Source organism: Uloborus diversus, chromosome 2, assembly GCF_026930045.1.
Source record: "Uloborus diversus isolate 005 chromosome 2, Udiv.v.3.1, whole genome shotgun sequence".
NCBI classification, from domain to species: Eukaryota; Metazoa; Arthropoda; class Arachnida; order Araneae; family Uloboridae; genus Uloborus; species Uloborus diversus.
Genome location: NC_072732.1, coordinates 56,992,056 through 57,004,916, shown reverse-complemented (window position 1 = coordinate 57,004,916; position 12,861 = coordinate 56,992,056). Strand labels below are relative to the sequence as shown.

At 31.8% G+C, this 12,861-nt stretch overlaps 1 protein-coding gene across 1 annotated transcript; it reads right to left on the bottom strand.

Moving 5' to 3' along the window:
• Window positions 1–10,063: 10,063 nt before the first annotated feature.
• On the bottom strand, window positions 10,064–12,826 carry LOC129217052 (vacuolar protein sorting-associated protein 11 homolog). Its single transcript, XM_054851293.1, has one exon. The coding sequence runs from the start codon at window positions 12,490–12,492 to the stop codon at window positions 10,603–10,605; it is 1,890 nt and encodes a 629-aa protein (XP_054707268.1). The 5' UTR covers window positions 12,493–12,826; the 3' UTR covers window positions 10,064–10,602.
• Window positions 12,827–12,861: the final 35 nt, after the last annotated feature.

Below are 12,861 nucleotides of genomic sequence, written 5' to 3'. Positions count from 1 at the left end.
TCATCCAATGCGCGAGTAACCACCATAAAAAATAAAGTCCAAATTCTAAGTCTTGATGAAAAAATGTCCAAGGTCACACTTACTCCAAGAAAGTCCTAAAGAAGCTCCACGTTGGGCGCCAATTGTTAAGAGTTCGTGATAAAACTTCAAACTTTCTTGAAATGACGACACAGTTCTTGAGAAAAGCACAGGATATTTATTTACAGCTATGTACAGGAAATGTAGTGCAACTGCTAAATCAACCACAGCAATTAGGCAAATATCAATTAACACCGTAAACTCAACGGTTACACACATATTTACATCCAAATACACGAAAACACAGCGCGAAGGCACAATAACAGAGCTAACGGCTCAGACCGCTTAAAAAAGCAAAACTAGAACTTTATCACGCGCGGAGGCTATTTATAAATCCTAGAGAAGTTTCGACAAAATTTGAAATGCTTCTCATATTTTCTTTTTATTCCATTCACAAATGTTATCCGGGGACCATATACTTTAGTCGAATGTTAGGGGGTTGCAGGAACATTACAAGAAACTATTTACAGGTTACATTACTAAGATAATTTTAGATGAAAAATAATGGAATAAACGCCAAATTTAGCTAGATTACAACAAATTAATCATAAGAATAATTACTATTTACAGAATTTGTAACAATATCTTGATATATATCGACCGATATATATCAGCGAACCCTGATGAGAAGTATCGATTATTTCAATATAACCAATGTAACCGTTTGAAAGCTGTACAGAATTTTTAAAAAAAGAATTTAGGTAACTAATGCTTTATTATAATCATTTATTTATAACATGTAAAAATAAATACATAACATAGTTAAATTCTTTGTACAAATAAAATTATTTTAAAACAAAAGTGAATAAATAACAGTGAATATAATAAAATTTAATACAGAAAATTTCAACCACATGACAAAAAGGTGTTTCAGTGTTTATAGATACGATATAGAATGCATTGTGTCCAGCAAGAGCGGATCTGGCTTTTGCCGAAGGCCCTAACGTGGAGTCATAAAAGCAATATTCGAGCACATATGAGACAGTGAGAAGCGAAGGGATGTAAGTTGCAAAAATAAAAATTTGGAGAAAAACAGTACACATGGAAGGTAAACCTCTCCTTTGTCTTGGGGCAAGAGATGGTACTAGTAGGCCTGGTAGTTGCTGCTATACAGCATGATTTAGAAAAAAAAAATCAATGAAAGCCTACCTAGAATGTTATTTTTAAACGTGTTTTATTAAAAACTTGAAAATGTCCACTTACATCCCTTTGCTTTTCAATGCCTCATATTGTCACCTCAGAGCAACAGCAAGATGTGTTATTTCTGGGATTCAATGTCTCGCTGTTGCTCTAAGGCGACGATATGGTGAATCTGGGGCGGATTTTTTTGAAATATTAGTCTTTAAAATGCAGCTATCCTTGCTCCTTTTTGTATCTAGTAGGTCGTTCTAAAGTTGATGGAGGGGGGGAAATGCTGTTTTTTTTTTTAAATTGAAATTAATATTTGGGTTTTTACTGCAAAAATAATGTGAATGTAATGTAAATTGGTTTCCATCCAACTTTTCTTTTGGTGTGTTTCCCCAACTATTTTTTTTCCAACTATAGCAATAGTGTCTAGCATAGGGGCTGTTCATAAATGATATCACTTTTTTTCAACAAATTTGACCTCCTCCCCCTTTGTCACAAACTGTCATACTTGAAACAGGGGTCGAGATGAGAATTTGAAATAAACTTAGGTCGCACTTTCGGTAAAATTTTAGATATTTTTAGGACAATAAATAGGGTAAGGTCACCAGTAACAGACAGTCATTAGTTTGGATTTAAATAATAAGCTTTTTAGGCAGGTAAAACTAATGTTGCTATGGCCCATAAATTCGGTGCAACCATCTAGTGTTATCAGAGTGAATTTTATGATCCCGTTGGTATTTACAAGGCAGTGGTGGAAGGTTATGAAAAGTCACGATGAGGTCAGCTAGTGTTTCATGTTCATTTGAATTAATTAAGGCTTTAGTTCTAAAAAAATAAAGAACTTTTGCACATTTTTGAAGAGAAAAATGGAATTTTGTCTATTACTCATTCTGTCTGCTACTGGTTATCATAAAATTTTGCGGTGTCTGTTACTAGGGGGTCAGACCTTTTTTTTGAAATTGAGCAAATGAAAATAGAATTATTAATTCATCAAGATCCAGAAGCAGTCAAACGCTAGAAGATATGTTGTTGCAAGGGAGAAAAATATTTTAAAGAGTCTAAATACATTAAAAGGCTCAGAAAATGGAGTTAACCTGAGAGCGATGTCTTAAGCACGTGCCGTTACCCTATCCCTATGAACAAAAACTGCTACTTTGAGCATATGTTTCTATGACTTTCGTTACAAACTGCATCCACCAGAAAAATAAAAGCTATGCAAGGTTTTGTTTTCGGAAAGGAAAACTGAAACTTGCTCTTTAACTGCAAATATTTGGTGTAAAATAATGACTTTTTAGAATCGTTAGGACAAAGTTCAAAGTTTTAGGACAATTTCTAAGAAACTAGAAATTTAAAAAAAAAGGACAACTCCTACCTTTGTTCACCTTACCCTCTCACCTTCTGTGTATCTCATGTATTTTCTTTAGCATACTGATACAAAAAAAAAAAAAAAAAAAAAAAATGAGATGTCACACTCGTTATCCTCTTCCTCCTTTTCGTCATAAACTGTCACAAATGTATGAATCCCTTTTTCCGCCTCAAAGAATAACATCATTTATGGAAGACCCCATAAAATTATTTTAGGAATCAATAGCCAGAATGATTGATATTTCATTAAAATAATGGTTGGATAATTTAAATGCCGTGAAGAAAAAATACTTAATGGAAAGAAATATATCGATATTGATATTTATAAAATGATCAAATTACATACAGTAGAACCTCAGAAATCTTAACTAATTCAGACTGAGCCTTGTACGAATGCCAGAAAGTTTGATGTTACTGGGTGCCCTATTTAAACTTGTTATTAGTTTAAGAGGGTCTTAAAATCTTAGGTTTATGTCAACAACAAAGCTATTTAATCTAATTAAAGCATGGTAAGAGCAATGTTACGCATTGTAGAGAGGCACCAGATATTCCAGGGTTCATACCCTTCAGAGAGAAGAAAGTTCAAGCACTTTTCAAGGCAAAAAAAAAAATTTTTTTCAAGGCAGTATTATAAATTTGTTCTAAAAATATTGTATACAGATTTCATTTACTGCAATTACATAGAAATAAAGCAATAATGCAAAAAAATATAGGAAAACAAAATTGCTTTTTCTACAACAAGAGACACTTTGATGAAAGATCTACTATGACGAAAGTTTTTCTGAAAATGTCTGAAAAGTTCGGTCATAAAGAGAAGCAGATCCCAAGAGGCATGGGCGCCCATATGCAAAATTGTAAGGGGGGGGGGGCTCAGATATTTTAACCATGGTTTGGCAGGATATTTTCCCCATGGAAGCAGATTTCAGGATAGATTAGAGTCATTAAAATTTGACATTTTTAATTACTTATTCATTAATGGCTGGAGAACAAATGTTTTAACATTTTTGCAAAGAAAAAAGTACTAAAAGCAAGGAAGTTCTAATTTCTAAGGGGGGGGGGCTCGAGTCCCTCCTTATCCCCCTATATGGGCGCCCTTGCCAAGAGGTTTAACTTTGAAATCTCCACATTCAAAGAAGTATATTTTCTATAATCAGCAACTTATTTTAAAAAAAACCTTTCATGAGTGCTTTTAACTTTTATGGGAAGAAACCAAAATACCTAAGTTCAATGGCATTGCCAGAGAGGAGTTTTTGAAGTCAACTCCCCCCCCCTTCCCCGTTTCAACATTTATTTCCAATTTTAATATGGTGGTTTATTACAATATAACAGGGTTCGTACTCAATTTCAGAAATAAAATGAAGGATTTTTGGAGGAGTTTTGAAGGAGTACTAATGGGCTGTCCTTAAATGGTGTTGCACTTTTATTCATCGTGTTTGACGCCCTTCCCCTTTGTCACAAAATGTCACACTTCACCTTACTACTCCTCCTCGTCACATGTCATAACATAGTGTTGTAACAACTGTGTGATGTCACTTTTTATCACTTTCTCTTACCCTTGTCACAATTTCATGAACCCGGCTCGCCCTCAAGTTATGACATCAAATATGGATGACCCTTTTTACATTTTTAGAACTGCGATTTACTAAACAATTGTTTTCTTTAACACAATTGCTTAATATAGTACATCTACTTATGTATTTTTAAATATTTCAATAATAATTAGACAAACTGACTTTTGCTGCTGAGAGTGCGGTGGAGGGAAAAGCAATAGTTATAAAACTTGGAAAAAATAGCTAAGCAACATTTAAGCATGTTTTACTTCACTTATGAAAAGTCTTAGTCATCTAATAATATTTTCACCTTCAACTTTTATGACTCCTATGCTCAATTTGTAAATAACATTTTTATGAAAAAAATAAATATACGAAATTACTACATCAAAATCGTAAATATACCTTTGTCCTAGTGACGATGTTAAGTTGTCACTTGAAGTATTTTAAGTCACTGTCATAGAGAAAAATTATGTAGTCTTGAACTAAAAAAGAAGGAGTTTTGAAGGAATTAAAACCAAAATGAAGGAGTTTGAAGGGCCCTTTAGGAAAATTTCCTGAATGAAGGAGTATTGAAGGAGCATACAAACCCTGTATAAGGGCGGTTAGGACAAAAACACCACTCAGAAAGTAATTTCAGATTGCACTATTAAGTTCTAAGATATTATAGCTTTGCAAATCATTTATAAATATGCAAGTCAATTATTTGTATGTATGTATTAGTTGTTCAGCTAATAAGGCATTTTAACTGTCTTCGAGTAAATATAAAAATTAATAGATAAGAAAAGTTTATGAAAGTCCACAGTCCAGTCTTCCACAACTCAAAATATACAAAAGCTGCTTAAGAAGTGAAATACTCTGAATGTAAACTTGAGCCTATTCAGCTTTCACTGAATAACTTGTAATAGTCAATAAATGTGCAAGTTCAGATTCATAGACCCTTATTTCGAAATTGAAAAGATTCACAAGAAGTTGACATATATTATGACAAAAGTAGTTTTATTTTGGGAACAAATGAGTTACTGTTGAAATTAGAATTTAAATCTAGAAAGGTAATAATATTTAGTTGTGATGGTGATTTGTGAGTTCATAAAAAATTACCTGAAAGTTTCAAAGAGCAAATCGGGGCGAGGGGGGAGGGGCAGTATTTTTTAAAACTAATACATCCATTACTTGAATATACATATGTACAACAATAATTTTTGATATGCTTACAATTCATTTCTTATGTTAAAATAGTTTATTAAGCCAAAATATTCTGCATAGAAATACCAGGTCTAGTGTCTGTTGATAACCAGCAACAGGCACCCAGGCCCAGCTAGGCTAGTCCTAGTCAATTTATTAGATCCAAATAAGATCAATGACCCTCCTTAAGCTATCTATCCCTTTGCTGATTACAGTCTCTTTCAGTAAGCTGTTCCAAGTACCCACAACCTTGCTAAAGAAGTAATTTTGAACATTTGAGGTAAAGGGGAAAATTGGAGATATAGGGAGGTAAAAGCATAACGAACACTACTGGATTTCCAGTGAATAATCATGAACAACCACCTCTGTTACATACCTTAATTATTTTAGCAGACATAAAGAAAATGATGTACTTATAAATTCAACTTTATAAAATTATATAATTCAACTTTACATTTAAAATACAAACTTAACTTAATTTGTTAGGTGCCCAATTGCTTAAATGTAATTTTTTTTTCAAAAAATTTGTTTTCACCAAAAATTAGCTAAAGATAATTAAATCAAAATTGCAAAAACAAATCAGCATATAATTAAACAAGACCAAAGTAATTAATTCTTTAGTTATTAAAATAAAAAATAAAATAAGCTAATCCAATGTAGCATGTTCAAAATAACTTCCATTTGCCAAAAATATAAAAATATTTACAAGATGCAAAAGGATTGAATCTAAGGTAGCATATATGAAAATAACATCTGATTAGTCAATATATTTAAATATTTGTGAGATGCAAAAAGATTGAAATTTCAAACATGAAAAGCAATTTTTCTTCAAGACTGAGTTCGTTCAATGTTGGCATGTTTCCCATAAAATAAATTTATTTGTTTTTTATTAAAATTGAACAAAAAATATACTAAGCTGCAGTAGCATATGCGAAAATCACATTTGATTAGCCGAAATATTTAAATATTTGCAGGATGCAAAAAGATTGAAATTTCAAACACAAGAGCAATTTTTGCGAAATACGAGTAAGTTCAATGTTGTCATGGTTTCCAAATTAATTCCTTTGTTAACTAATGAAATTAAACAAAAAATAAACTAACCTAAGGTACCATAAGTCAAAATATCTTTCGGTTGTAAAAAATATCAAAATATTTACAAGATGCAAAAGGATTAAAATCCCAAACACGAAAGTAATTTTTCGCCATGTTGCATATTGAATACATGTTCAGAATATTGCATTGGGGAAATACTTTTTTAAAACTTTTAAGCACAATCCGATGATTTTTGAGAGAATTTAAGCACTAAGAAACTTTTTCAAGGCTTTAAAACTTTTTCAAGGTTTTCAAGCACTTGAGTGAACTTTTTTTTCAAGCACTTTTCAAGGTTTTTCAAGGGTGTACGAACCCTGTATTCGGTATACTACATATTCGGTAGAGAAAAATAATATTTGGTTTGGTCAAATACTTTAATAGTCAGCAACGAAATAGTAAATAAACTGTAAACAAACTCATATTTTTAATATACAGGGTGGCGACAGAAACTGAAAAAAAGTTCCCCGAGTTTTCCCTGATTAAGTTCACCAAATTTCCCTGATTTACGTTACCAATAATAATGGTTTCCTTGCTTTGCTCTACTTTAAAACCATTGCATATTAAATAAAATGCAGTATTTAAAATGTTTGAAGCTGTTAATTAAAAATATATTTTGAAAAGACGCTCCTTTTTTTAGTAAAAATAGTACATTAAATTATCTACATCAGCGTTTCTTAATTTTTTTTAATGAGAAGAACCCTTTTAAATAACCACTTTCTTCCTGAAACCAGTGTTGTTTTCATAAGTAGTATTGCTTAAAGCAACATTCTTGAAATGTTTCACTTACAGTGAAGGTGACAATTATTTCAAATACAATTTTTTCATGTAAAAACGTAATTTCAAACACTAACAAAAAATAAATAAATGAAATCTAAAAACAACTTGGGAAAATAAAGTTTTAGAGACACAAACAAAATTTTAAAGTTTTACTTTTCTATACTTTAAGTTATGAAAATTCATTTTTTAATACATTTTTAAAGTTTTCTAAAAATATAGTTAGCAAAATAAAGAATGATAGTTTCGTGAAACCCTTGGGCTCCGCAGAACACAATTTAAGAAATGCTGATCTACAGGGAAATATTATAGGAAATCTAAAACAAATATTTTACTTCCAGTCACCAGTTAACATAAGAATTCTAAGAAATTATTAAACACTCTTAAAGAAATATCTAATCATGATAAAACTAAAAAGTTTATATAGAAATAATTTAACTAAATTTTCAAGCAGTATAATTATTGCTGCAAGAATAATAAAAAAAAAGAACTTATGTACACAAGGTAACTCAATTTTAAATGATTTCCTTATTTGTAGGGGAAAAAAATCTTAAGATTATTTTTGTAACAAACATTGAAATGCAAAAAAAAAAAAAAAAAAAAAAAAAAAAAAAGAAAAAAAAAGAAAAAAAAAACAATAAATTACAGTAAAACCCATCCTAATGGATACCCCTCAAATGTGGACACCTCTCTTATGCGGACAGTTTTTAATTCAATGATTCCAAGGTAAATAATATTATTCAACCCCTATCCTGAGAACACAAAAATTTGATCCGTTAGTGTCCGCATTTGAGGTTTTTTTTTTGTAATTTCAAAATATATATGTATATATAACCTGGTTTTAAAATAAAAGAATTTTAAAGTATAAAAAAAAACCCTTCATGTAATCTGTGCCAGCGAATAATACGATGGCAAAAAACAAAATTGATTTTCATTGAACATTAATTTTAGCAATTAAGTTCAAAATGCAAAGAAGTAATAATTTTAAAAATTTTATCTGTATTAATTTAAAAAACAAACATTTTTTCTCGAAATTGTGATTACAGTATGCTAATTACTTAAAGACAATGAGTGAAGGCAAGGGAGCTAAGGCATTAATGACGGCTTCCTCTTTGCCTGTAGGGTGGTTTATTTTACGTAGCAAGGACCTTGTGAAAGTCAAATTCGAGCTACATAAAATAAACAACTTTACAGACACAGATGCAATCATAGGAAGTTCATCCTGTGTTTAATAAGTTATGATTCAATACTTGGACATTGAGAAAAAAAAGATGCACAAATATGCAGCAGTGTGTAATCGCACCTCATTAATATTTTACTTCTTTCTTAACAGATAATAGGCGGAAGACGCAAAGGAAATTAGAGTACTTAATTTTGCAAAGCAAAAAAAAAAAAAAAAAATTTTTTTTCTACATTCGATTAATTTTCCCTGATTTTTTTTTTTATTTTTAAAAAATTCCCTGATTAATAAAGTTTCCTGACTTTTCGCTGATTTGTCGTCACCCTGATATAATAAATGAAAGTTATAGAATTGTAAATTAATCATATTCAAAATAACTTTAATGTAAAAGAAAACATTTAGAGAAACACTCGTTAATTAATTACTGAAGATACTAAGATAGCCGAAAATTATTTAAGTAAACTAGTGTGACAGTTCGAATATTCCTTCACATCGAAGTTTTCATAGGCTTCCAACTCTTGAGACTTCCTATTAACTCAAAGTAAATATGAAGGCAATAGTCGGTCTTTTTGGGACTTCAAGTCATTGAGAGTTGACTGTAGAATTATCATCGTTTATTAAATCATATACAGGGAAATCCTATTATAACCAACTTCAAGGTACCACAAATTTTCTTTGAAGCAATGGAAGTTTCGTTGTAACAGAATTCAAGCAATGTAACCCCAAATTACCTTGGGACTGAAAAATTGTTTCATTGAAACAGAAATTTTGTTGTAATGGTATTCATTGTAATCGGAAATCACTGTATCACAATAGAGATTATCAATTTGTGAAGAACTGCAGACAAACCTAAACTAAATTGGAGTCATTTTATTAATTTACTTTTGATTTAGGAATAATTTATTTTATATTTATAACTCAATATATAGATAAATTTGTTAAACTAACACAAAATACAGTCGGACCTCCATATATCGAAGTAGCAAATTGTCGGAAAAAAATTCGATATATAGAAATTTCGATATATAGAAACAATCTGTTTTTATCACAAAAATCTCCTAAAACATTAAAATTAAAGCTAATTTTCTTGTATGAAACCCAATTTCTAATTTATACGAGCATGGGATTAAACGAAAGTTAAGAATTAAAAAATTAACAGAAATTACATTTTTGCGCTTTCATACATCTTCATTCTTCGGCAATTCAACTTGATGAGCAACATAAGGGGGATTTTCGTTTTGACAATGTAATCCAGAGAAAAGTAAAAAATCATTTTACCTAACTTGAATGATTTTTACTGAAGCTAAAAAGACTGGGAATGATAATCAACAGAGAAAAGGGATAACTTGAAACTGATTTTACAGTGCTACTGATTAAAACTAAGATTTGAAATAAACTTGGGGTAATTTAAGAACTCCAGAACGAAACAACGACCTAGCTACACACCCCTCAATCCCAGATTCCTTTTGAATTTCATAGCAACCTTTAGTGAACATAATTTTCTCCCCTAACCTTCATTTTTCATGAGACAAACATTCTAAAGTGGGAAAAAAATCTACAAATGTCTCGAAAAAATTTTCGATATATAGAGATTTTTTCGATATATAGAAACAAATTTTCTATGTAATGAACATGGAAATGTGCTGGGATTTCGATATATAGAAAATTTCGATATGTGGAAGTTCGATATATGGAGGTCCGACTGTATACATATTCTACTTTAATTTGGCAATAAAAGGGTTGAACAAAATATTTAGTATTTGGCTGAATATTCGGTCAGAATTTTAACTAAATATTTGGTACATCTCTAACACATTATATTCATATGTTCGCTAAACATATTGCCGTCATTAAAAAATTAACTTAGCTTTAGAATCAGGTTCATTTTCCTTTTATGAAATCTAATTTTAGGCATCAACTTTGTATCAGGAATTTCAGATGTCGAGAGTTTCAATTTCTGAGGCTTTACCGCATTCAGGGTCGGCTGTAATAGTTTTGCCATCCTAGTCGATGTTGACAAATGTGGCCCCGTGTTTTAATAGTTAGTATATATGTATATTTAAATCATCGAGCATACTCTCACCATTTTCCCTGCAATCTGAGCTGCAAAGAAAAAAACGAAATAACAAATTAGAGTGTCATTTTTTGCCTCCTCACATTTTGCAGCCCTTAAAATCTGCCGCCCTAGGGCGGCGGCACAGATCGATTACCCCAGGAGCCATGCCTGACTGTATTCTGTAACTTTTTTACTTATTCTTGATAAAAGGGGTTGAGCATATCTTCATTACGAACTACAGGACGAGATGATTCGGTAACAATTGTGACCTTATTGAAAACACCTCTTCCAAAATAATCAGCAACAACAGAAAATCCATCATCAGCTCTTTCCAACTGATGATGAAATTGCTCATGAAGGTCTTTGTTTTGTTCTTGAGCTTTGATAATGCCAAGAACTTTTTGATTTTCAGCTAAACAAAGAGGACATTCTGAATCATGTTCCGCACTGTAACTTTCAAAACACTGCTGATGGTATGAATGTCCACAAAGAAAATGAACTGACGGTAGTTCAAGCTGATGAGTGCAACCACTGCATTTGGAAACTTGAAATATTTTGGGATTAGTCCTTAAATCTTCCATTTGATTCCTCATCTTTTCAGTCTCTTCTCTATATTGTTTTATGAGTCTTTCATCTTCAGCTATTTGTTCATTCTCCTTTTGAAGAAAGCGGATAATGTAATCCTTGATCAAGTCCAAGGTTGCAGTGTGGCTTTTTGCCATTATGTCCACAACTAGTATGGGTGACAAAAGGTTATTTCTTTCAACTTCCGTTAAAATTGTAATTATATATGGTTTCTGATTAGTTTCTTGTTGGCAAAAAAACCACAATGCTTGAACCCATAAATTGGGATCATAGCTACCGAATCTTTCGCAAGTTTTCATTATGGCATCGAAGTCTCGATTGTCAATATGATGAAAAATGATTTGTTGATATAGTTTTGCTTTCTCATAAAGATGAAGTATGCCAGGCTTAAAGTCACTCATTTGACAAAGAACTAATGCTTGATTTATGCTATAAGTAGCATCAGAGTTTCGCAACATGTTCATAATCTTTATTTCTCTCTTCTTTTTCATTTCATCATCTAATTCTTTACTATATGCTTTAAGACATAGCTCGAGATATGTATTATATACGAGACTGGAAGATGTAGGACGAATTCTTATCATATGCTCTAAAAAATCCAGCAAACGTTCAGAGTTGCTGACAAATATATGAATAAATTCCTCGGGGTTGGCAGCTTGAAATTTATCAGGAGCTCGCTGATTAGGATTATAATCAGTACAGAGTCTTTTTAAAAGTTGGGTGGTTTGTTCTGGTGCCTCAGTCATCAAAACTTTTCCATATGTTTTCATATTTAATTCAGCAGCCTCAAAGTCCAACTTTGCAATATATTTCAATGCTTTATCATAATCTTTGAGGTTCTCCAACAGAATCTTCAAGTACCACTCATGCTGATCATGATGCTCAGCCAAATATAAAGCGTGCTTATGATAACCGGCTTGGCGACACACTTTCATGGCTGTTTCAACGTCAAAGTGAATTTCCCTATCTTTTGCCATAATGAATTCATCTAATTTAGAAATATCTTTTAGTTTTGTATAACAATTGAGCAGGAGTGTTGTATGGTCTTCTGTCGCTAAATCTTTCTTGTGTAAAGCTTGCAAATATGCAGTTAAATTGTGAATCCTTTGGGCATCCAGAAATTTTCTGATAACATACGAAGCCTCCAATTTGCCAATTGTTTTTATATATTGTGCAATAGCACCATCATGATCTCCTTTGCTGTAAAGATGATCTCCATATTGTCTAAAAATATCAACTAAACCGTCCGCATCATATTGTTGACTTTTAGCCAAACTAATTGCCAAAGCATACTGATTCTTCTTGAATAGCATATCCAGTTTAGTTTGAGTGTCTTTTTCTTGTAAATTAAACAGTTTTCCATCTTGTGAAAGAACATATAAAGATCCCCATTCAGAAATGATGTCCACAACAGCGGGAAGGGGAGCTGAATAAGCTATAAATTTGTTCTGTATATCATATACAGTAACAATATTCATTTCAACAGGCGGAGCAGTCATTGCTGATGAATGAACCGCTTTTGTGTCTTTTCCAACGATAACTAAATAGCTTCTGAACCAGTGCAACAATATTTTTTCTCCTTCAAAGGCGAGGCAAGGTCCTCTTCCATCATGTTGATAGAAGTATACGGCATCGTGTCTTCCGATCACAAACTGATGATCTTGTTTGGCATCACTAATTACAGAGCACTTAGGAGGACAACCATGCTCGTCTAGAAGAAGTTTAGTTTCTTTATCTTTAAGGGAGAGATTGAAAGAGTAAACTTCACTTGACGTTGTTGCAAAAAGGTATATCTGTTTCCCTTGGGTTCGGAAGGAAAGTCCAGTAACTGCACTGCTGCTAACTTTAAAAACTTTTTGCTTGCTCTG

Bases quoted from the DNA above. Each gene is read 5' to 3' on its own strand.
- LOC129217052 (XM_054851293.1), bottom strand. From the start codon at position 12,492: ATGACTGCTCCGCCTGTTGAAATGAATATTGTTACTGTATATGATATA.